Raw genomic sequence first — 25,604 nt, forward strand, 5'->3', positions numbered from 1 at the left:
AATTAATAAATAAATAATGATCTAGCCATGGGGGTCATAGTCCAGTGACTTCTGTGCCAGTCCCAAGCCCTGATAAATAGAGAGGGTTACATCAGGAAGGGCTTCCGGTGTAAAACATTGCCAAATTTTATCATGTGAATCGTCAGTAGCCAGATTAAGATGGTTTGGACATGTTTCAGAGGAGGGAGAGTAAGTATATTGGTGGGAGAATGTTGGACATGGAGCTGCCAGGCAGGAGGCAAAGAGAAAGGCCGAAGAGGAGGTATATGGATGTAATAAAGAATAATGAAGCTAATGGGTGCAAGTGTTGAGGATGCAGAAGATAGGGATAGGTGGAGAGAGACAATTTGCTGTGGCGACCCCTGAAGGGAAAAGCCGACAGAAGAAGAAGAAGAAATGAATGAATGAATGAATTTGAATCTCTACAGCAGAGGGTGCAAATGCACCAATTGCACCCCCTATTAAATCCTATGACCATTATCATCACTGTCACAGCTCCCATGCTGCCATTATGTGGTCTTATACAAATTCCTTTCTTTCATAACATCAAAATATCTCAACATTTCATGTGCATGCGAAATACGTTAAAGCAAATAGATGACGCATGGCACATCCTCATAAAAGAGGCGCTCGCTCTCATAGTAACTACATTTCCCAGAATTCATGTAAAACAGCCCCCTCTCTCATGCAGAGCTGCATTTTTCCCCAATTCACCACGGCTGAGGACCGAGCGCGCGCTCGCCAGCTTTTCACGAGCTTGCTACTAACTTTGAGGAATTTCATAGTTACTGCATGTTTTTTTCGGCGAGTTGATTGCAAAGAATACATTTTCAAGGATATTCTCGTCTTCTGTTCATACTACAGCTCTTTACCGACAAGCTTTTATTTGGTAATTAGTGGTCACTTTTTAGTCAAAGAAACATCCAGCTTTCTTTCTCCGTGCCGAACACATGCTGTTTGGTCGGAAGGCTTGGTCTTGTATATAATTGTAACGAAGCTGTGTATATTTTTACAGACTTTTTTTTTTTGAATAGTTTGCTGTTTAAAACAAGTCGTTTTTATTTCGCTGGATGGCAGATCGTCTCTTTCCCATGTGAGAATCGGTAGCGCCAACCAACGCCTTTGCTGTGTGAACCGTATGGTGTGAGCACAAACACCAGCACAGAAATACAGCTCGGTGCGCCATCACTTTTTCTTGGTCTAGCGTCGTTTCGGTTGTTTGTTGTTTAAAACAACAAACGGTTTATAAGTGAAGATGGGTTGCACCTTAAGCGCCGAGGATAAAGCCGCGATAGAGAGGAGCAAAATAATCGATAGGAACCTGCGGGAAGACGGAGAGAAAGCGTCCAGAGAAGTCAAACTGCTGCTGCTGGGTAAGCGTGTGCGTTTGGACACAGTGAACGCACCATTTCTCCTCATTTTTCCACACGCGCGTCTTGATGCATTGCTGTGTGCTGATGATATATCGAGGGATCTAGCTATCAGTCAGAAAAGCCGCTGAGTTTATGAATAAAACGGGTGCGTTGAAGATTTGCATGAGTGAACTGTTAAGCACAATAAGCTGATCTCGAGGTTTTGGCTTTCAAAACACGTCCAGTCTTTTATGCAAATAAATAAGTTAATCTACAGAAGTATATTATGCTATGCATTTTCTCGATCTATAACCGTGAACACAATCTAATGGGCCCTTATTGTGTGTATATATATATTTAAAAAAAACAGCAAGAAAGATAAATATTAGATGCTCTTGGTTCCCGGTTGATAGTAACAGTAGTATATTGTTTCTCGTGGTGTTGATTACAATGTAAACGGAGCTCATGGTTTAACATGCAGCTGGTGGCTGTGAGACACTTGATGGTTATTTTAATGAGATTTAAAAGGCTGTGATGATTGCCATTTTTTTTAGTACCAGCTTGTGATTTTTACCTCTACGGGTCAGAATGACACGTTTTTATTTCTACTTTTTTGTGATTTTATGTCATTTTCTTTACTGAACATGAAAAAGGATTCATTTACTTGTGGTACATCTGCAACAGAAACCCAGTACAGGTGATGCTCATGCCATTTTCACCTGGTAATGAAACACATTACAAAAGTGATGAAATATCAATGGACACCAATAACCTTATAACAAAAAATGAATCAAATAGGTGAATTTACTGCATTATGCTTCCTTCATGTCTTACATGTCTCCCCCTGTCTTTGTGCCCCCCCCCCCAAAAAAAAAAATCTATATTATTATCTCTCTCAGGTGCCCAAAGTCAATATAACTCACAAACAGTACTTCAATTGCCATGTAGTGAACAGAACACAAATCTTAATGGTGATTTAATGGACTTTACAACTCTAATGATTTTGCATTCTTGGGCTGTCTGTAAGTAAGAGAGAAAGCTCTGCTAAAATGATATTCATAGTTGTTTAGTGAGCCTCAACTATCCTACTAAGATGCGAGTGAATATTACAACACCAAATATTTCATTTATCTGCAACTAAATCAATAATGATTTAATGTTTAATATTTTTAATCCACTTTAAAACAGTATTGATCCCACTTGAAGACTGACCCCTTTAGGACAACATTGCAACATTTATTCCTTAATGTTTGTTTCAACAGAGTGTTTAGAAGAATTAAAAATGCCAACTGGACAGCTGCTTGCTTTGACCAAAAAAAGTGTGCGAGTGAATGAATCTTGTTGCCCCCCCCCCCCCCCCCCCTTTTTATTTCAGCCATATGTAATGTCCACAAACGAATAACACATGGATAGAAGTAGCCTGCTAAGCCCCAAATTATAATACAGGGCTATTTTGTAGGTCACCCTCCATCACAGGCCATCATTTGAAAAACCACAAAAGTGCTTTTTGGGTTAGCTTGGCTAAGTGTAAAGCTTAAAAGAAGGAAGATGAAGCCTCTCTTAAAACAGGGCCAAAAGGCTGTGAAAACATTTAGAGTTCATATGAGATGCATGGATATGAGAAGCACAAAGAGTGTGATGGGTTTCGTGTGGTGTTTCTTGACAGTTTTGTCTGGGGATCTGCAGAAGTGCTTTTTTAACACTACAGGAAGTCACTGATGTTTATTCACTCCTATGGAATTCATTTACACTTAATGACTCACATTTAGATCATTATGACCAAATCCAAATTGATCATTTAGACCAAATCCAAGTGGTGGACAAATGAAACATTGATTAACTAATCCACCAGGCAAGTGCGATCTCCAAGGTCTAGTGTTTCCAGGGCCAAAATGTGGTAATATAACATTATAGCATAGGGCCAACTAGTAGATTGCATGAGTATAATTTAAGGTAAATTAATTTGTATACAAATTCCTGTGGAGAACTATGTCCAGCTATTCTCTCTTGATAAAATTTCATGTTCATGACCACAACAAATAATTGATGTGTATTAGATCTCTGTGCATTAGATGCAAAATATTATTTGGGTGAATGCAGTGGTTATTTTCTTGTCACAATTACATGTGGGGTGACTGCATCTTGTAAGCAGCATTAGTGTTGTTTATTTTGCTCAATTTTCTTTTCAGTTTCCACATACATGTTTTTATCTGAATCCTGAAATGATTGCTCATCATCCATGGAAGCTAATAAATCCATTAAAAACCATTCTTCCATTGACCAGCTTCTTGGGTGATGCGTGAAGAGTTAGACACATGCCCCATCTTGCCATCATTTGTGTGCTTGTTGTGTACTTTTTGTATTTCTGACAGTTTTCTGTTCTAATTAACAGATTTTCATGTGTGGTAGCTAAACTGTTAAGGCTCTGGGGCACTAATCAGTAGGTCAGGGGTTAAAGCCCTAGCACTGCCATACTGTCACTGTTGGCCCTTTATCCTCCCTGCTCCAGGGTGCTGTATCATCGTTGACATTGTGCTCTGACACGAGCTTTCTAACAAGCTGGGATATGCAAAGAAAAGAATTTCAGTGTGTTGTAATGTGTGACACATAGTAAGAAGGCTTCTTTTTCTTCTGTGTTGCTTTTCTTTTCATGCAAAATGCATTTTTTTTTATCATTACAAGACTTCCACAGAGTTCAGATATCTTCACCAGCCTTTAACTGTTCTTAAAATTCCACAGCTCTAAATTTCCACCTGGTCTGAAAACAGGACACTGTGGGCTTTTCTTTCCAGATCCTTGTGCTCTTGTCTAAACTGTGCAGCTTACTGGAGCATGGAAAAGCGCTTGGTTTATACTCTGAATGCATGAAGTGGGGTGAGCTATTCAGCGAGCCCAATTTTGCACAGGCTGTTTAGCCCAGTATGCAGTGCGTAAAATAAAAGCCTCCCCCCCAAAAGCACAAACATTTATCCTGGGAAATGGAGTTTTAGCTGGACGAGGATCTGTTCTGTTGTGGTTGAAGTGAAGGCTTTGGATTTGGGAGGCATCCCAATAGCACAGTAATTCTTTATTTAGCTCTGGTGTGTTGTTTGAACACTGTTAACACTTGCTAATCTCTACTGACAACAGCACCGAGCTCCAAATCAAAGCAGCACTGATGTTTGTGCAAACTAAATGGATCGAAGCATGCTAGGTTTTTTTTTCTTTTTTTGGACTGTATCCATACATACAACTTTTAGGGGAATGTTTCTTTCTATTGTGCACTGCACAGCCCTCCTGACATCAGCAGTTTCAGCGTTGCTGCTGCTCCGCTATCATCACCGGACTGGAATTAATCCACTTTTCTAAGTTTGTGTTACTTTGTGCAGCTACATCCAGCTTTTTAAAAACATACCAGGAGCCTAAATCTGCATTTTTTAAGAGCTTATATCTGCATGTACTTGTAACTATTTCTTCATCTTATGGGTAAAACTGTGTTCTTATCTTGACTAAAGTCTTTGGAGGTTTTGCCCACACTAGTACCAAGGCAGTTTAAAAGCTTGTGTCGTCGTCATCATCATCATCATCACCGTCAGCAATCACAAAGCAGATACAGCTCACTCTTCCCACATAGCTTTTATTCCTATATGTGCATGCTTGAACAATGTCTCAGCAACAATGTGTGAGCACAGACTAGAAAGTGTAGTCTTCTGTGATAACTTGCATGTTTGCACATGTATTGTTGAACAATGCCAATTCTCCCACACTAAAGCTACTTTCACGCGCGCACACACACACACACACAGATTTGAGCATATTTAAGCATTTATGAAAGGAGTCTCAGTCTTAGCCTTTTGTAACAGAGGTAAAGCTGTTCCTTTTTTTCTGGCATGGGATAGACATCACGTTGAAGGGCTTTGTGGTTTCTTAGTAACATGACAAGCTGTTAGTCAGAAACTAGACATATTAACTTGGAGAGGTTGTGCTGGTGAAAGAGAGGCTGCTCTGGTGAAAGAGGATGTGCTGGTGTAAGAGAGAAAGAGAGGCTATACTGGTGAAAGAGAGGCTGCTAAATGTAACTATAAATGGATAAAATGTTCAGGTCATTCAAATGTTATTGCAAATTATTCTTGTTTTAATGAAATAAAACTGTTTGGAATCTGCTGCTATTGAAAAAATAATCAATTTCTGGTGGTACTTGCATCACATCGCTCTTCTGCTGATCATTTATAAAATGTATAAATATAAAAGCTTGCTCTGTTGTGGTTTCTTTCTTCTACATTGTGCAGCTGTGCATGATTTCTGCTTATCCACAGGACCGTTATTAGTAAAATACTGCAGCTTAAAGTTTAGCAAAATGAATTTGCATCTGGATGTGTTTTTGGTAATAAATAAATGCATAAAAATATAACCCAAAGTACAGATTGTCACACTGACAAATAATATAGTGTGATATGTGAATTTCTCTAAGAAGCCAGGGCCAGAGTCTGCTTTACTCTAACCTCATTCTTTATCATTAAGGTTTAGATTCTCTTGTTTCAGTAAAGTTTTCTCATTATCAGCCTGTTTTGTCCGTCATGTGATACGTCTGCTATTAAACAGGGTCTGTTTAACACCTGCATGAAACAAAAAAAAAAGGCATACAGTAACAGTCTCATAATACTGCTTTCCCACAGAAGAGTGTTTAGATTTAACAGCAGTAATGTGATTTTTGTCTTCTACTGTGGCTGATGGGACGTTATTACACTTTCAGGGAAGTGGGCTTAAGGCTGTGCTAGACTGCATCGAGTACCACTGCACTGTAATAAGCCACAGTAAATCAAACAGAGCTGAAATCCTCAGCTGATCTTTATTATAGCAGGGGCCAGAACCACAATACAAATGCCACCACAGCTCAGCATGTAATTACAGGAGCTATGCAGCTATTCACACGCCCATGCAAACCGGTTTCAGATGTTTATAGAAATTGATGTGCAGTGACCACTGTGCTCATTTACAGTAAGCCAGCTGTGATGCCTTCCAGCTGTGCTGTGAGCTGGAACGATCTCTCAGTCATTAGCCATCATTTATAGATAGATGAAGATCTGAACTGAGCCACTTCCTTTTGGGTTTGTTGGACAGTAAAATCTGTGTTGGATTTTGAATATGGATATATTCATCTCATCCTTTACGTACAGTGACAGTAAAGCTCATTGAATTTGCTTTGTTTAAATGGTTGCATCGGTTTCACGTGATTGAATTGACATGGATGAACAGAAACTAGCTGCGTTCATGTCCAACATGATTTCTTCACGTATTTTTTAAAGCCTTGGTGGTTTGCAGCACACCTTCGAGCTGTGTAATTCTACCTGCGTTATTATACATGGTTTATACTAATCTAAGTATATCTCTATTTTGTGTATATTTCTATTCTCATTCTTCTTTATTGTTTATTCTATTTCTTGTGACTGACAGTCGAGAACATTTCACTACATGTCATACTGTGTATGGTTGGATATGTGATTATCCATAAATACATAAATAAAATGTAGATTAGAATTTAAAAATGCTTAAATGTAATGCTAGTTATAGTGCCAACATCCTCGTGAGATTTCGCAGTGTTATTGGTTTACGTTCACACAATGTGCATTGATCACTCTCGCTCATAATTCAATCTAGCAATTAGAAACCTGTTTGAAATTTGGTATAAGCAATGAAATCACCTTTTGATGAAAAATATATTTTTTCCAAAATCTAATCGACTGATGTATTCTTACCTGCTTTACACATCAAGACCATCTGCAAGACAAGATAGTTCCTGTTATCATGTACCTTATGGCAGCTATAAACTGCAGTTCCTTCACTGCCTCTATTTTTTCACTCTCTTGCTGTTAAAAGTTAAATAAGTTTTGTTGCCTATTTTTTAAGAAAGTACTCTGTCCTGAAGACTGTGTCAGAAAACTTACTAGCTGTTGCATTGCTGACACTTGAGACTCCTTCCGTTAATGCTAATTAATATACTGTGAATTGGTATTATTGTCTCAGCTGCTACTGTTCGGAAAAATAAGATTTAAAAATTCACCAGCGCTGTGGATTAAACTTGCACTGCCATCACATGGCAAAAGCAGCTTATAGAGTAAATCTTGGGCAGTACTCTGAGCTGTGGTCAGCAGTATCAACATGAGTTCTTATGTTGGTTTCAATTCAACATTTTCCCTGAAACGTCATGTACTAAAACACATGATAATAAGATAATGAGGTTTTTTCCTTTAATCACCTTTTTATCTTAATTCTAAATCCTGACTTGCTGTACAAGGATCAGAAAAGTAGCGCTCATATTATTGTGCACAGAATATATAGAATTATATTATGCAATATATCGTCAGTTAGATCAGTGGTCTAGCTCTGGATTTACAGTTCTCTTTTCCCTACACCACAGCTACGCTTAGCAATTAACTGGCATAGATGCAGGAAGGAAAGCTCTATGCTCTGAATGACAGTGGTTTTGATGTCTGCAGTTAAGAACCACTGTTTAAAGCAATTATTGACACATTCCTACTTGACGTCTGCCGATCGCTGCTTTAGACACGGATAGAATGTCTCAAATCTTCTGTCATGATACAACTGTATTGGCAGGAGATTTGTTTCTCCACACATCCGGAATGGTGTTTCTGCTCTCTAGGTGTATGCATGTATACAGTGCTGTACACCTCAATCCTGGGAAGTGTCTATATAAAACACATAGCTCCTATTTCTGGCAGGCAATGCCCTGATGTGGTACTTTTCCATGACTTAGGGCAAGAATGTAGGCAAAATGCCTTATGTTTTGGGTTAGGGCTTCATCTAATTTCACAATGAAGTAGTGATGGAAAACTTCTGCAGTGTAATAAACTAGTCATTGTGGTTTCAGCTCAGTAGAATTCAAATTTTCCTTAGTGTATAAAACACATTGACCAGGGTATTTCCCTTCATTTCCAGTTGGTTTGAATTTCACAAAATACATTGCCTTTAGGGCTGAGCGGAAAGAAATCAATTCTTGAATGCATCTTGATTATATAACCTGCAGATATACTTAATCAATTTTGTTCTATTATTATTATTATTATTATTATTATTATCATTAATCATAAAATACCAATCCAAAATATTTTATGGCTCATATGTGTTGTAAAATAATGCAGGATAGCAAGTGTTTAAAGTTTATTTTAAATCATAATCTTACCTACATGTATAATCATTAATATTTAGGTAATTTTTTTGCTTTATGCTAGGTGAAGGCAGTTTATTTCCAATCACCTTTTATGGAGCTGTGATGTAATTTCAGCTGTCTCCATCCTGTGTGGGGTTTTTTTTTTTTTTGTACATTTGTTGTACATTTAGCAATTATTCCTGCGTGTGTGGAGTTTGCATGTTTTCCCCAGGCTTCGGGGGTTTCTTCCAAGTACTCTGATTTCCTTCCCAGTCCCAAGATATATGTTTTCAACTGATAGGCATCTCTAAATTATCCATAGTGTGCAATTGGGTGTGTGCGTGATTGTGTCCCAAGTCTCCGGGGATAGGCTCAAGGCTATGGAGGGAGGGATGGATGGTTAAGACAATTCAAGGCAAGACAAATCATGGCACATGACGTGCAAATATGGGAAGGTCAGCTGCCGCTCATGCCTTCATTCTGTTTATTTCTCTGATTTATGTCATAAACGTACACATTGACAGACTTTTACTCAATTTAAGAATTAAAAATTGCAAAGAGGTTACAAAACAGTGTCCTCCAAGCATTGCTACCTTTTGCTTTAACACATTTTAAGAAAAGTTATAGCTACCCTATAACTAGCTCTGTGGTTAAGATGGTGGACTGCTGACTAGAAGGTTGTGAGATTGAATCCCAAGACCACCAAACCTCCACTGCTGGGCCCCTGAGCAAGACCCTTAACCTTCAGTTGCTCAGTTGTATAAATGAGATAAACGTAAGCCTCTCTGGAAAAGGGCGTCTGCCAAATGCCGTAAATGTATCCTAAATATGATTGTGCGCTGCAAAAAATGGTGATAAGTAGTAGGTCATAGGTCTAATGGTTAAAATGTAACACTCACTTCACAATATGTTCAATACACAGACTAATGCTACAGACAATGCTACAGGTAATTCTGTCAAGTTAACCTTAATATGAAGATTATTTTTAACGCATTTCCATATCCTTTTTTTGGTATTTGTGTATTTGATTTTTTTCTGGATTTACTATTGAAAAACCAGTAAACGTACTGCAGTTGCACAGTGGTTTTGTAGACGTGGACGGTTATATTTTTTTTCCCCTTGCTGAAATGTATTCCTCACAGAGAATGAGCACACACATTCTCGCACTGCAGAGAGTGTAAACAATAATGTAAAACTGATTTACTGTCCTGTGTGAATACGTTTAGATGAATATGTTCTGAGCCTCTGCTTGGTTTATTGTTTCACTGTGATTGCTATGCTGCTGATGTGCCATTGTTTTGCATAGTTTAGTCCAGATTTTCTCTTCGTTCAAAATTTGTTAAAAATATTTGGAGAACTCAAGTGAATCATGAAGCCACTGTTGTGAATCGAATTGAGTCATAGCATTAAACCGCTAAAAATAATGTATTGGTTTATTGCCAAGATGTCAAAATAACTTTCACTTCTGCTGTACCTCTTTTTCCCCATATGCTTGTCATTTCTGCTCAGTGAATGTTGCCTTTTTGGAGCTTTGTGGGTGTTAACAAATGCAAATCATCTGTCTTGTATGCAACGAGTAAAAGAAAATCAGCATTTCCAAAACATTTGGAAAGCTAGTGGAACTTTTTTTATTTATTTATTTTTTTGGTTTGGCTTATGCAAACAGCTTTCCACAAAGATTCAAAAATGAGGCAGAAGCTAAAGTGGTTATCAAGACAATATTTTTTTTATCAGGGGAAGAACAGAAAATTTTACAATTAGCAGTTAGTCCGGTTTCCTTTTAACACCCTGCACTTATAGCATCCTAATAAGATTAAGATTATATATGCATTTGGCGTTGTTCAGGATATAGTCTATTGCAGTACAGTGTAAGTGCCAGTATATCAGTAATTCACAATACCGACAAGCTGTCATTTGTAAACATCTAGAAAAATGTGGTTTACTTAGAGTAATGTAGAGGAAAGAATTTTGTTCATACAAAATTGAGAGTCTGAATCTCAGTTCTTAGCAAAAATAATGATTTCTGTTTCATCAAGAATCATGCAGCTGTAGTCTAGCAAGACATCCTTTAATTAATATTATTTGTCTGTATTTTGTCTTTATTACATTGCAAACTATGCAGCAGCCCATAGGTTTTAGCTCAAAGTATGAGCCATTGGATGTGTTACTAAATTAATAATAAATAATAATAAAATGCAGCAATAAAAGGCTGCTCATCTTCACCCTTTTTTTTTTTTCCTTTCCTCTCATTGTCACTGGTGCTTGTCTTTGTCAGTATCTGGTCATGTAGCTGACCATTTTTTAACTACATTATACATATATTTTAAATACTTTTGAAATCACTGTGAGCATTTGATGAGGGGAGGGTGATATGGCAAATATATCATGACATTTGAAGAAATGTAAATTATGCACAGTATGCATCACACTGTATAGGCAACCAGCAAAACCATGGTTTTGGCTTTTTAAAAAAAAAAAAAAAAAAAAAAATTAAAACAGACATTAATAATGCTGTTAGTGTCCATATGAAAACTGGATGCAAAATGAAAGATTACATAAAAAAAAATCTAAGCAATTTATTACATTTAAATGAGAGGCTATACAAGACCTAGGCGCATTTTTCCAGAGATTTTTATAATAATAACAATGATATTTGTGATGGCTCAGAAAAGTGGACTGGTGAAATTACTGGTCATGAATACTTTTAAGTATGTGATCAACAATAAACAACCTGAATACCTTTAAGTATGTAATAAATTAATAATAATAGATTTCAAATTTGCTTTTAACCTATTAATTCAACATGCGAATGAATGAAAAAGTTATTAAAATTTAAATTTTAACATTAGATCATTTTCCAATCTAAAGTTGCATTAAAAAAAGAACGAAAATATATTGCAATGCCTGTAAAAGAACAGTGATATTGTGATTGTTACAATACACTTTTGTATATCACATTACGTTAACAAGCTTTAGTCCTCTGTGCAGTGTATTGTGCATTGCGAGCAGCTGCATGGTGTTTATTAGATCAGGGGTTTTGTATACTCTGCTTTCAGCAGTCCACAAAGTGTTATGTAAATGTTTTGTTTTGTTAAGTTGAATTAAAATGTTGATGCTGATAAAATAAATGCACCATTAAACTGTACCCTAAATGGCCCCCTTATTTGCCAGTGGATGCTCAGTTTATACCTCGATAATGGTAGTTCCACAAATAACCACAGCGTGAAGTTGCACATGCCTCAGAGGCTTACAGAATGCCAGGACCCCACTCAAAAGCCCCCACGCTTCACCAATTTGCTAAAAGCTTGTTTGTCAAATATATCCTTTCCTCCTCCAGAGAAAATGTGAAATTGGCATTCAGAGTGAGTCATTAGACCTGGTTTCTAAAAAGCATCGCTCTATCTCTGTCATATCCTCAGGAACAGCAGGGTTAAGGATCCAAGCATCAAATGAACCTTTCATGTGCCTGGCATTTAATCTTGGTGAATGGCAATCACCACCTAAAATAGATCTCCTGCTCATGCTGGGCTTGTGATGTTGCGAGTCGAGCTCAAAGATCATATTCATTCGTGGCAGACCTTAAACTGCGCATGTGATCCAAACCTCTGGGGTTGTATTTTGTTTATTGAGCTAGATTTCAAAAACCATTGTGTGACTCTTTTTTCCTCCCTTTTTTTTTTTTTTTTTTACTTTCCAGGTGCTGGTGAATCAGGGAAAAGCACGATAGTTAAGCAGATGAAGTAAGTCTTGCCTGAAGATCTATGTATTAGGCTTGTGTGATGTATGGATTTCATCATCTCTTCACAATAATTACACCGCCACAAAATCCTGTGCCATTTACTCCAATTACATTATATTACCAGATATGCCAACCTTTACACATTTATCACAGGAGTGCTGCAATTTAATGTTGAAGTACTCAACAAGATTGGTTAAAGGAAATATATATAGAAAATGTTTTACTGGTTACTGCGCAATGCTGAGGATTAATCTAAAAACCGCAGTCAAGCTGAGTTTTCATATTTGACACTGCCATCAAGCAGCTCCTGACTCCCTCACAATATTATTACATCCTGCTCTACTATCTTTTAAACCTGAAATGCTTGAAAAGCTCATTTTGCTGTATTTTATATTCAGGGCAATTGTTGCTGGATGATTAAATTGCAAGCAGAATCAATAGGGCACATGCCTGCTATGGAATAATTTCAAATGTGACAGGTTCAATTGTGAAAACTTATTCTGGTCTGATAAATTCTGTTCGGTTATAGTCATAATTGCAGTTTTAATTAATTTCAATACTTAGAATTTGTTTTTCAAAACGAAACGTGAATTGTTTTGTTAATGCTAGCGATATCCGTGTTTAATCTGTCCACTACCTGGATACTGGGAACTAAATGCTAAAATTCACCTATACCTTCAAGTAAATAGTAAATGTTTGATGATAGTTCATGTTTTCTTGCAGTCTATATATTTAGCACTCAATCGAATAGCAAGCAGGAAAAAATCAATATTATTCATACCCACTAAAAAAAATTACAAATGTGGCAGGTTAAAATTGTGAAAATTCAGTCTGGTCTGTTTTGCTAAATTCTGCAGTTTTGATTAGAGCCTTATCAATACTAGTAATATGGTTTTCAAAAAGATATTTGAATTGTTATAATATTGGTGATATGTGATTTAAAATTTTTTTTTAGTCTGTATGTTATAATACAATAACATTTATAATTTACTGTAAATCTGATACCGAAAAGGTTAGTTTAGCTTCTGTTATCCCCCAACATTTCCTTTGTCTTATACACTCAGTCTTTTGTCTGTGTGTAGAAATATTGTTTGTATTGCTAATCATTGCATTAGAATTGTTAGTTGACAATTTCTTATAGATGTATTGCTGTAACTCTTAGCTGTAGATCTACAATTAAGTAAGGACAATATAATAGGAATTAAATCCTCAAGCATTCTGTAAAATTGCTTCCTATCAGAATCATCCACGAAGATGGCTACTCAGAAGAGGAGTGCAAGCAGTACAAGGTGGTGGTGTACAGCAACACCATCCAGTCAATCATTGCCATCATCAGAGCTATGGGCCGCTTAAAGATTGACTTTGGCGACCCAGCAAGAGCTGTGAGTCTCTCCTCTATTCACTAGGAATAGAAATTGTTGTTTATGCAGGGTGTATTGCTTTTTGACTATGTATTTGGTCTCCAGGACGACGCCCGGCAGTTGTTTGTGCTGGCTGGGACAGCGGAGGAAGGGGTCATGACCCCTGAGTTGGCTGGAGTCATCCGCAGGCTATGGAGGGACAACGGAGTCCAGAGCTGCTTCGCCAGGTCCCGAGAGTATCAGCTAAACGACTCGGCCTCCTAGTAAGAGAACGCACTTAAACACAGAAATGTTGCTGTGATGATCAGTTATATGAAAGTGTTTATCCTACAGAGTAAAGTATGTGATGGTTCAGCTTCATAAACTTGCTATCATGACTGAATGGTGAGAGTTAACTTTTAAGGCTTAACCATGAGTGAAACATTCGTGTCTATTAATAGGACACGTCACTTTGAAGTGGTTATGTTGTGTTTCACAGCGGAGTTCATGTTACCACTTTTGACTAACGCCACAAGCGCCGAACATCTGTTTTGCACCTGAAGCGGCGAATAAAAGCATTCTTCTGTCCAGTCATTTTTAAACATATTTTTGTTGTCGCCTTTTTTTAAAGAAAAAAAAAAAACCCAATGTCATCACTTTACTAGTTAGACCAGAGAGGGTAAAGAGAATAGCAAATCTGTAAACTTCTGTGTAACCTCAATGAGATGATTTTACATACATACATGCATGTGATCGGCCACAACACCAGCTGGTGTTCACTTTAGAAAACTAGAGGCGCTAAACTGCTGCAAGTTTGCAGACAGTGGTCAGTTCTGCTATAGTATTTTTCTGTTAAGTTTGTCATATTGTCAAGTACTTCCTTCTGTTTGTTTTTCTCAAACACAGCTTCACAGACAGTAATTCACAAATAGCAGCCTATACTAGGACTTGTTGTGAAAATATTTAGAACAGCAGGTAAAACACCGAAATAGGCTACAAACTAGGCTTGGGATGATTGAAATATTGCAATGGTTAAATACGCTTTAGACATCTGTCTGAAAACACTGTCTGCACCTTTACAATGGCCAAGTATGTTACGACTTGTTACGACATTCCTTTTCACCTGTTTTGCATTCTATGGAAACGATAATAGCCTGTTATATGACCTCAGAGCAGCAGAGTAACAAACATTTTCCTTAGTTACAGCTATTTTACAGTTACATTCCATTTATTTCCAGTCCTTGTTTGGGGGTAACTAAGCAAAAAACCCCATAAATATTAGCTATTGCATCTACATGCCTGACCACGCCCCCTTCTTTGCTCTACCCTTCGAGCCACAGGTGATATTTTGGCAATCGGTGATAGTTAGGAGACTCAAAAGGATGATGGGATACTGCACACAATCTTCTACAAAGGGGACAAAACAGGAAGTCTCAATACACTGATGCCATCCTTAAGAGTGTCACAGTGTTATTAAGGCATGAAGAGATTTGTTATTACTATTAACTGAGTATTGGGGGGGGAAATGCGCTTTTTTTTTTTCTTTTTTCAAAAAGCTTATTTTCCTGTCTACTTTTGTGCAGTTATTATATATAAGTTTAACATGTCCATACTATTTTACCTTTTCTTATTCCGACTCTATTCTTAAGCATTGTAAAAATTTGCACTGCTATGACCTTTTATAGTAATGTGTCCTTGTTATACATTTTTCGATCTTAGATAAAAATTTAACCCTTTTTCTTTGGACATCTGTCTCTTACTTTTTTCCTTATTTGGTCTTTTACTCAACCAGCACACATTTGGCTTTTATTGCTTTCGAAGATCTCAGCATTATTTAGCATTATTGTTTGTGTTATGGGTTTAGTTATTGAGTGTTACTGAGTGTCTCTCTGTAAAAATGGAAGAGTCACAATGTGGTTTTATCTGAAATCACCACCGTATTATGGCTTTTTAATGTTTCTTTACAAATTACTTTGATGACACATATGGTTTTAATTGGGGACAAGCAGTTGTGAGTGAAGGGGAAATTTGACTGCCTAGGATCAGGAATGAGAACATGGATGTTTGACTTGTTTGCATGTTGAGACACGACCCTGTAGTAAGGAGCTCCTCAGGTCATCTGTGACAAGCTTTGTCTTGCCCTTCTAATTCCTGAGTGCGTGTTCCTGAATGAAATTTTACGCTCAGGAGACTCCAGCTAACTGCTCTGACCTTTGTGTTCTGCATTCCAGCCCTGTCTCACCCTGGTTTGTTCTTCTGGTTTTGAAAAATTCCAGTAGTTTCCAGTGATGATAATTAGAGGAGATCAGGTCTAACCACCAACTACATTTTATGTATTTCTTTATATTCCCAAGCCAAGTTCATGTCAGAAAGATTATTAAAAGTGTAGTGTAAAAGCAGGAGCGGTTCTGCACAGCACATTATCTTTACTCTGGCATTGTATCAGCGACGTTTTGGTCTGTGGTGACTGCTGAAATTTTTTTGGACTCATGTCATTAGCCAAAGACAAACAGCCATCTTTCTCTCTTCTGTTTCACACATTAATCTGGGAATATTTGCAATTAATCCTATTTATTTATTTATTTATTTATTTATTTATTTATTTATTTATTTATTTATTTATTTATTTATGTATGTATGTATAAATGTTCCTCTTTTAGTCAGTATTTGTTTTTCCCCCCACATTAGTATTATTATTACTTTTATTATCATCTTATCTTGGGTACTGAATAAATAATTTTTGTTGTGGGGAAAATTAAATGTCTATGTTCATAGAAGGGCTTTACAGCACACTGAAATTGTTCCTGAAAATAAGTGAATGCTGTTTCTGCGTGGATGAATCCTGAGCACCCTGATATTTGTCACTGCAGTTTTTTTTTCTATTTGCATTATTTTTGTGTCTGTCTTTTAATGTGTTGTATTTATTATTATCATATATTTAATTTTTGACAGATTCTTGGGTAACATGTCTATGTAGTTATGATTAATAGAATTGTCTTAATCATAAGTCTGCAGTAATTATACTTGAAGAATCAACATTGAAGCATTGTTTATTGTAGTTATGGGAAATTGTCAACGTGGATTTGTATATTTGATGCACAAATGAGTTGCACTAATTTTTTCTTTCTGATGAACACAGACATGCTGATTAGATTTGCTAAGATTATTGTGATCCAGAAAGCAGGTTATGGATTTAGTGTTGTTTGCTGGCAGGTTGATGTAAACTTGAAGGTGAATTTGCAAACATTAAAAGCTTGAGGATGAGTGGTAGATTCACTGAGGAAAAACTAAAAGCATGGTAGAGTGCAGGAAAATTCAGATGTGAGATTCTTCTCCTTTATTTTTTTGAAATGAAAACAATTCATTATCAGATTTCATATTTTTAATAGGCTTTTGATATTGGAAATGTAGAATAATCATCAGTTCATCAGTGCAAGTAACAGTGTTAAAAATTAAGCTATTTCTCATGTTATTATTTACATTATTTTTATATATATATTTTTTTAAATAGCAAAATACATTTTGTCGTTTTTCACAAATATTTGACTGTTAAATATTTTACTATTTTATGGCTGTACTTTACCTCCTTATACTCTTTGTGAACTCCCTATCCCCACAACCCTGGACTGTTCCATGTGTTGTTTAAAAATGAAAAAGCCCTTGTGAACACATTCATCTCATCAATCCCATTTAACCACATCCTCAGTGAGCATGGCTTCATTACATGATCTGTCTGAGTGTTTAACTTTGAGAGTGGAGGCAGCGGGTGGGTTTAATCAGCATTGGAAATTGAAATGGAGTGATTATTTGGGTTTGTAGATGAGCTTGGTTTGTTATAACAGACGGCCTCTCAGTGTAGTTTTTCATGTGTGTATAAAATAAATGTTTCTAGTAATCTTCCGTGTTATGTACAGTAGTACATAGACTCAGAGAATGTGTGTGGGTAAATACAAGATAGTACAATTCTTCTGGGAGTCAGTATGATGCTTTGTGGCTTGTATTATTGTGGTAGTTGTTTGAGTTTGTTTGCTGGTAGTTGATTGTGCAAGAGCTCCAACAGGCTTCAGCTTGAGCAGTGGAATTCCTCCATCTTCTAGACATGACACATATTTGCCAACTTGGATAAAAACATTCTACTTGTCTGTGAGGTGTTTTGTTTATGAGGAATTTTTATGCACTTTGGCACTGTATTCAAGTGATCTCAAGGCTGCTTGACCCTCAGTGATGTGATGTGCCTGTGCTCCAGGTGTGTGTGTGTGTCTTTATGGATTGATTATGTAGATTTAGGAATGCTGGCGCTATGGCAATTTCAGCTCGATGCACTATTTGTTCTATGTTTGTTTTTCCTTTTTCTGAATTGTAATATGACTTTGAGCACGAGAAAGGCACTGTAAAAGATCAGTAATAATCACTGGTCGATACATTTACAGCATTTGTCAGATGTCCTTATCCAGAGCAACATAAATGTCTAAATTTGAGCTGTTGGCAGTGGTGGGATTTGAAAACACAAGTTTCGTATCCATAGTTCAATGTCTAACCACTGACCTCCTACATCAGTAATCCAGACACCAGGAACAAACAAATGTCATACATGGGCCTTAGCTTTTTATTCATAGATGTTCACCAAAGCTTTGAATTGTATGCTTTTTTTTTTTTCATTTCAGCGATGTGATGCACAACATTGTTGGAACTATAGCATGATCTACTCATCATAGAATTCTCATTCTTAGTAGCTTGCAGATTAGCAAGTATAGAGAAAATTAAAGACCCTAGCCAGGCGCAAATGATTTCTTTTACATGTGATGCAATGAGAGAAAACCATGGCCAAGATATTCTCCAAACACTTGCTGACATTTTCTCAGTGGCACAAACACAGTGTGCTACAAAAGATTTATAACCCTAAACTCATTAGTTTCCATTAAAGTGTACTAGCTTACTGTCTCACTTTTATGTTCTATTTTCTTTAACCTACCTTTTTTTCCAGGCAACCGAAACATGGGACTGGTCACGTATGGTATCTTATAACTAATAGATATCTGCCCCTGAGGATTGTCATGGTAATGATAGAATTGCAGTAGTGTGGGGCTGGAAGTCTAAAAACTTTAATTGTAATGCATTCTTTTGCACTCTGCCTTTTATGTAAGGTGTATTTTGTATAAACATGCTTGCTTTGTCTGTCTTAGTTATCTGAACGATCTGGAGAGGATATCCCAGCAGGGCTACATGCCCACACAGCAAGATGTGCTGAGGACTCGAGTGAAGACCACAGGCATTGTGGAAACTCACTTTACCTTTAAAGACCTCTACTTCAAGTTAGTAAATCCTTCCACCCACTTCTCATTGCTTTTCATTTATCACACAAACAGTAACCATATAGAGAGTTGTACTGCATGTTGACTGATATCCAAATATATATGTGTGTGTTTTTTTTGTGTGTGTTACAGGATGTTTGATGTAGGTGGCCAGCGCTCGGAGAGGAAGAAATGGATTCACTGCTTCGAGGGTGTCACAGCTATTATCTTCTGTGTAGCTCTGAGTGATTACGACTTAGTGCTAGCTGAGGATGAGGAGATGGTGCGCATGCTTCTATCGGACCTTGTTGTACTTAATACACTCATGATCTAAGCTCATTTCTGCAGTCTGCAACATGTAGACCAGGGGTGTTGAATCTTATCCGGAAAGGACCGGTGTGGGTGCAGGTTTTCTTTGCAAGCAAGATGGAGACACACCCGATTCCAGCTGTTTTATCAGTTGATCTTGACATTCAGTAGATTCAAGTTTGGCTTCTGTTTGGATGGAATGAAAACCTGCATTAACCCACACCCACTCTTTTCAGATAAGATTGGGTGCCTTGTTGTGGACTATACTAAAGTCTTAAATTATTATTAAACTTCTCATCTGCTTTTAACTTCAGTAAAGGGTGCTCCAAATCGGATTTGATTGATCCCTGATGTGCAATTTAAAAGTGATGTGGGAATTAAATCTTGCTCAGTGTTGCACACATTAACTACTCTGTTGATAATGCTCCCTTTGTGGATGTTTTACATAATTATATTCTGTTGCTTCCATAAATAATTGGTCTCTTGAAGATTATAAAAAATACGCTGTTATTCATTTGGTCTGCAAGAAATCAGTCAACACTTAAAGTGAGACATAGTGCAATTATGAATTGTGCAAGATGTTCATGCAGGACTTCTCTTCACACGTTTCACAACAGCTTGCAATTGTGTCCACAGAACCGAATGCACGAGAGCATGAAGCTGTTTGACAGCATCTGCAACAATAAGTGGTTCACTGACACCTCCATCATCCTCTTCCTCAATAAGAAGGACCTGTTTGAGGAGAAGATCAAGAGGAGTCCTCTCACTATCTGTTACCCTGAATACTCAGGTGAGCACAGACATTTAAAACATTTTTAGGCTTGTGGGAAGCTATTTTTAAAGCTACTGTCAGTAATATCAGCAAGACTTAAGTAAGGAATAAAACATGACTATCACTATAGCAACTATAGATAGTTATCCTCTCCTATGGCTCAGCCTCCTAGATGCTGTCTTGAAGATAATAAGAAAAGTGGGGGGAAAAAACACCACCACCACAGCTTTCCATATCACAAAGTAACAACAAAGCACAAGGTCCTCTGTCTGGTCTCTTCTGTGGTGAAAATCTAGAGTCTCTGACCATAGATAAATATGTGCTTACAGGAAATATCAGTAATTATAGGATTTTATTCTGTTGATTATTAGGCTTACGTAATGCGGTTTGCTTCTGCACAAATCTCTGAATGGGCTTTTGCTATAAAAATAATAACATATTAGAAAAATGTAAATTTCTTTGTACAGCCAGAGCTGCTACTATTTACAAAATTATTACTGAATGCACAACATCTTAAAGTGCTAAACAGGAAATATTTCTGAATTTTGAGGTCTTTCTGTGAATTTTTTCCTACTGCTTGTATGCTTTGTAATACAATATATAGCCATGTTTTTAATACATTACATTTTTTTGGAAGTGTTGAGTCTCAATTTAAAGTGTATACATAATGTCCCCCCCCAATTATTTATTATTTGGTTAACAGTAACCTTCAGTCGACCTTCTCCAGTAGGACTCATTTATAAGCCAGATAACCGCTGCTAGTGGGACTGCATAGCAGTGTGTGTTGCAGATCAAAGTTTCCTAAAGTGAGCTGCATTCCATGTAATCATTTCTAAAATCAATCGCCCACCAGCGCCTGTGTTTCCAACGATCCTATCAAAATTCTCATTCTTGTCGTTTTCCCTTTAATGAACCGTTTTAAAAACACTGCTGTTCTGCCAGGACTGAAGAAATGAAGATTTATAGCTTGCTATATTTAATGAAACAGAGGGTTATGGCTGTCCATGGTCATGTTTCCACTGTGGGTGTCATTAAATGGTACCGGGGCTTTTCATTGTGCTGTGGAAAAATCGCTGTATCTGCTAGTCATCATCTGTCATCCTAGAATGGAAGTGTGTAAGGGAGACGATTGAACCTATTGCTTTGTCTTTGTAAACATCAAAGATTTATTGGAGTTTATCTGTCTCCAATGTATTATTAAACAGTGTCAAGTCTGTGAAGAGTAACATCATTTAGACAAAGGACAAGACTTGACTGAGAAAAACATTTACCTGTGTAAACTAACCATGTTTTAAAATTTTTGATTTTGTGATTTGTTCCAAATGTTCCCTCATCAGTTAGCTCATCAGAGGTTAGAATAGTAATTAGAGAAATGCTAAGAAACTAAAGTCTAAACCAGCTATACTCTAATTTATTCACAAACATGATGTTTCTTTGCTCTGCTTCGATGAAAGCATTATAGAAATATTCGGTCATTACCCATTGTGTACTCATTTGCGTCATGATGACAATGTCTCTCTCACCGTATCGCTGACTGAGAACTCCTGGGCGTTTTTATTCAGGTTCCAACACGTACGAAGAGGCCGCAGCTTACATCCAGTGCCAGTTTGAGGATTTGAACAGGCGAAAGGACACCAAGGAGATATACACCCACTTTACCTGCGCCACCGACACCAAGAACGTACAGTTTGTCTTCGATGCCGTTACAGACGTCATCATCAAGAACAACCTGATCGAGTGTGGACTCTACTGAAGCATGTTAGTTTCCCAAGGTAGGCTCAACAGCTAGCTTCAAGAGGGTATGTGTACCCACAATGTGAGGAATTTTGTATTATTAATCATTTGTTTTATAAGCAAAAAAAATGCACCCACAATTGTTTTGATTTAAATTTTAATTATGAAATATGTATTCTTGGCATCTCTGAAGAAAAAAAAATAAATTGATCAAAATGCTGCTTTCAGGAACTACACAGTTGTACTTATATTAATGTTGGTAATAATAATAATAATATATTATTAAAATACTAATAATGTTTTTACACAATCCCTTGGTCTAAGGTCAAAATTGCACATTGATCATGTCTAGTTCTGGCACAGATATTTCAAGGGTGCCAATAATTTTGGAGCTGACTGATTGGAAGCAGTTTAGATCAGATTCAACTTTGTCAGTGAACACAGTACAAGTAGAAAAGCTAAGATAATGCAGTTAGCATCTAACCAGAAGTTTAAAATGGCACGTTGTGTATAAGGGTGTACAGTGTGTGTGTGTTTGCATCTCTGCATGTTTTTAACAGCCTGCTAAATAAGTAAATATATTTATAGTCAAATACACAAGTGTGTGTGCATGGGGCTGGTTATTAATCCTGTCTGCTCATGCTGATACACTTGACCAAACCTGAACCACACACACACTCTCCCTCCCTCTCTCTCTCTCTCTCTCTCTCTCTCCCACCTGCATGAGAGTGTATACACCAGTCTCTCAGTACTTCCAACATGAAATGAGGCTGTGCTACATGATGAACTGTTCCTCTGTTAAAGATTTTCCTCTGTGTTCTTCACTGCAGTACATGAAGTATCATCTGAGTTATCATCAGTTACACTGTGTATAGTTTCAGTATAGCTCTCGCAGACCTGTAGGGACTATACATCTCTACAGAGGCATAGAGCTCTTCATCACAGAATTTAAATGACTGTCTGTCCTGTCCTCATTTCTGTCACTCAATGTAGTGGGACTAACGAGCAATGCCTCATGGGATGGATCTCTTTGTCGCTGCCTGTAGCGGATTCCAGTCAGTGGGGGAAAATGACAAGACACACCGTGCTGCTACCACACTGCGCGTACACCGTAGTTCTTACTGTGCATTTTGGAGAAACACTTTAACCTTCTTTATTGGCGGTATTATCGTTTGTCTTTCTTTACTTCTCCGACACGTCCGAGAGAGGTCAAGAGGGATGAATGTGTCCTGTCCATGGTGAAATTACAGTTCATTCAAGTTGCTGTTTGACTGATTGGTAATTCTTTTGGCTCTTACAGTAAATAAAGTAGTTCTATGCACACACCAGAATCCTAAACGGTTGAGATGCATCTTGCCAAGAGGACTTTCTGACCACCATCCGCTACATAACTGTGATTTCTTTGGCAAGCTGAATTTTTCAACTTTCTCATAAGATTTATAGGTAAATTATTGATATTTGGATTCTTTTGAGTTCATCTTTTTTTCAGGATCACAGTTCAATGAAACAAGACATATGAAGGTGCATAAGTTAGAGCATTTTCAGTCAACATACCTGTAGCTGTTTAGTATCCAGATCAGAGGTGCGACATAGATTGTAGTTGCTTCATAACCAAAAAAAGGTGAATAGTAGCTAAATACTTCGGCTTATTTCTTTTATCCTTCTCGCTCTCTTTTTTTTAATGTGGACCACTACATAACCCTTTTTTTTTTTTTGTTCATTACACTTGTGTATGAATTATTATTGATTAATAAATTCATGACTGCATGCAAATGGAACTAATGACTGGGAGAACGCCTTTTTGTAATAAATGTTGTAGAAATTGTGGCTTTCCTGCATGGAGGCTGAATTTACATTCACTGCTTGATATTTTGAAGGTTTTTGTTGCTGGGATTTTAAAGAAAAAATGTAGATGGGTTTTAATCTTTATGGCAGGTGTACTTAGTGTGTAAATATACATGTTTATTTTTACATGAATCTTTAACTTTTTTTCTTTTTTTTTTTTTAATTAAATGCTCATTTTCAAAAATAACCTAGAGTGTCTAAAAACTGCAATGGTGACCTGTGCTTTTAACAGTGACAGACAAACATAACTTGTTTGTCGGGTTGATCTGGTCAAACATTTCTTCTCTTAATTTTAAACATTTGGAAATGTTGAAGTAATTTTAACTGTTAACCTACAGCTAAATTCTATCATTTGAATTTTTAACCCAGACTGTAAAGTGTATAATTCTTTCTAAGATCTTAAGGGCTGTTGGATGTTACTATGTTAATCCTGTGGATTTTTGTCTTATAATACAAACCGACATCAACATGAACTGTTTTGTAATTTGTATTTTGGTTTAATTGTCGAACATGTTTCTTCATTTTTACCCAGTTGAGCTAGACTTTTGCATTTCTCCAACACAGTGTTATGCAGTGTATAAAAGTATTATTATCCATATCCAGCAATGTCTCATTTTTACAGTCAGTTTATGCCTCTCCTCTTTGTATAACATTCTTGTTTTCTGCTTGAAAAGAATTTTGTTTTTGTTTTTTATCCTTTTTGTCTTCTGTTTTCTGTACTGGGTCACTAATATCTATTAAAGCACACACAAACTGAATCATAAATCTGTTTCAAGATTTGTATACTTGCTACACCAAACCAGAAATATATATGTAATAGACCTACCTTGTAGATATTAAAATATGCAGTAATGTCCCCGGTCTATGCCACTATTCTAAACTCCAGAAGTACGAGAAATGTCTGGAGCCTTAATTGTGGAACATTTTCTAATCCTGACAGATGGCAAAAGTAGCGAGTGATATAAAATAATATAGTACTTCTATAGATTACATTGTAATACATAGTCCTTGTTGATGATAAATATACAATATTGCAAGTGTTTTATGGTTCAAAATATTAGTGGATAATTAAAGACTGACATTCAGTAACATTATTCTGTGTTTATTAAGATGAGGCCAAAAGCCAGTGGAATTGATGCACATCTTTATTTCATGTTCCTACATTTTTGGTCCAGAACATCTTCACAGTATAATCAGATTCCAAACCCACAGACCTCTAAATTGTCTTGGTATTCATTTTCATTTCTTTAAACATGTTAATATGGAAGCTTCTCCGAAATAGAAATGTACTTGCCTACTCTTTATTTACAAATTACATAACCCCCTACTATTGTTTTAAACTAGAGAGGAAAAAAAGGAGGTTCGTGTGTTGTACAGCATTCTGATCCCACTGACAACAGTTTTTAATGAGAGTCCTCAACAATGAACGAATTACATTCCTAATCAAAGTGTCATGGGTGTCTACGATAGTAGCCTTTCATAGCAAACAGAAAAAAAAAACATCTATTTCCAGTCTGTTCCAGCAGCTTTACCGTAAAACCACATGTTTTCGAATGCTGGTTAGAAATAGTTTGAGCTCTATTGAATAATGTTTAGCTCTATACTGCAAAAGTTGTTGAGTGTCTTGACTCTTTGGATGGAGCCTTCAGTGTCCGGTATGTTAATTTATTTAAGTAGGGCATCTGACCACTCTTTGCATCCTGCAGCAGCGACTGCCATCATGCCATCTGCGAGTCTTCAGATCAGTTATGGGGGATAGAGCCAATGTTCTAGACGGAGCAATAGTTCACAATATTGTTATTATTGTATATTTTCAATGAGAAGACCATTTTATTTCTTTATACCACAGTATTGTAGAATTCTTCATTCTAATTAATTAAAGTGTTGATTTAATTCTGTAGGCCACATGACGTATGAGGTAAAGCTACCCCGCTCCCCCCCACTTTTCTTACGTCATCTTATTCAATTAAAAAATAATCAACATTCAATTGTTGATTATTTTCCTGTAACTGCAAATCCTTTCATGTTTTATTCCATACTTATCCTATCCACGTACCTGAAAAACATGGCAAATT

At 36.9% G+C, this 25,604-nt stretch overlaps 1 protein-coding gene across 1 annotated transcript; it reads left to right on the top strand.

Annotated features, from left to right (window-relative positions):
- Positions 1-691: 691 nt before the first annotated feature.
- On the top strand, positions 692-24,287 carry gnai3 (guanine nucleotide binding protein (G protein), alpha inhibiting activity polypeptide 3). Its single transcript, XM_058389809.1, has 9 exons — positions 692-1,373; positions 12,197-12,239; positions 13,479-13,620; positions 13,705-13,862; positions 18,762-18,890; positions 19,023-19,152; positions 19,815-19,968; positions 21,513-21,722; positions 22,678-24,287. Exons 1-8 carry the CDS (start codon positions 1,256-1,258, stop codon positions 21,701-21,703), a joined length of 1,065 nt encoding a protein of 354 aa, XP_058245792.1. The 5' UTR covers positions 692-1,255; the 3' UTR covers positions 21,704-21,722; positions 22,678-24,287.
- Positions 24,288-25,604: the final 1,317 nt, after the last annotated feature.

The sequence above is a fragment of the Hemibagrus wyckioides genome, linkage group LG05 (genome assembly GCF_019097595.1).
Source record: "Hemibagrus wyckioides isolate EC202008001 linkage group LG05, SWU_Hwy_1.0, whole genome shotgun sequence".
Taxonomy (NCBI): domain Eukaryota; kingdom Metazoa; phylum Chordata; class Actinopteri; order Siluriformes; family Bagridae; genus Hemibagrus; species Hemibagrus wyckioides.

Bases quoted from the DNA above. Each gene is read 5' to 3' on its own strand.
- gnai3 (XM_058389809.1), top strand. From the start codon at position 1,256: ATGGGTTGCACCTTAAGCGCCGAGGATAAAGCCGCGATAGAGAGGAGC. The intron at 1,374-12,196 runs GTAAGCGTGTGC...TTTACTTTCCAG, and splicing joins AGTCAAACTGCTGCTGCTGG to GTGCTGGTGAATCAGGGAAA. The intron at 13,621-13,704 runs GTGAGTCTCTCC...TTTGGTCTCCAG, and splicing joins TTGGCGACCCAGCAAGAGCT to GACGACGCCCGGCAGTTGTT.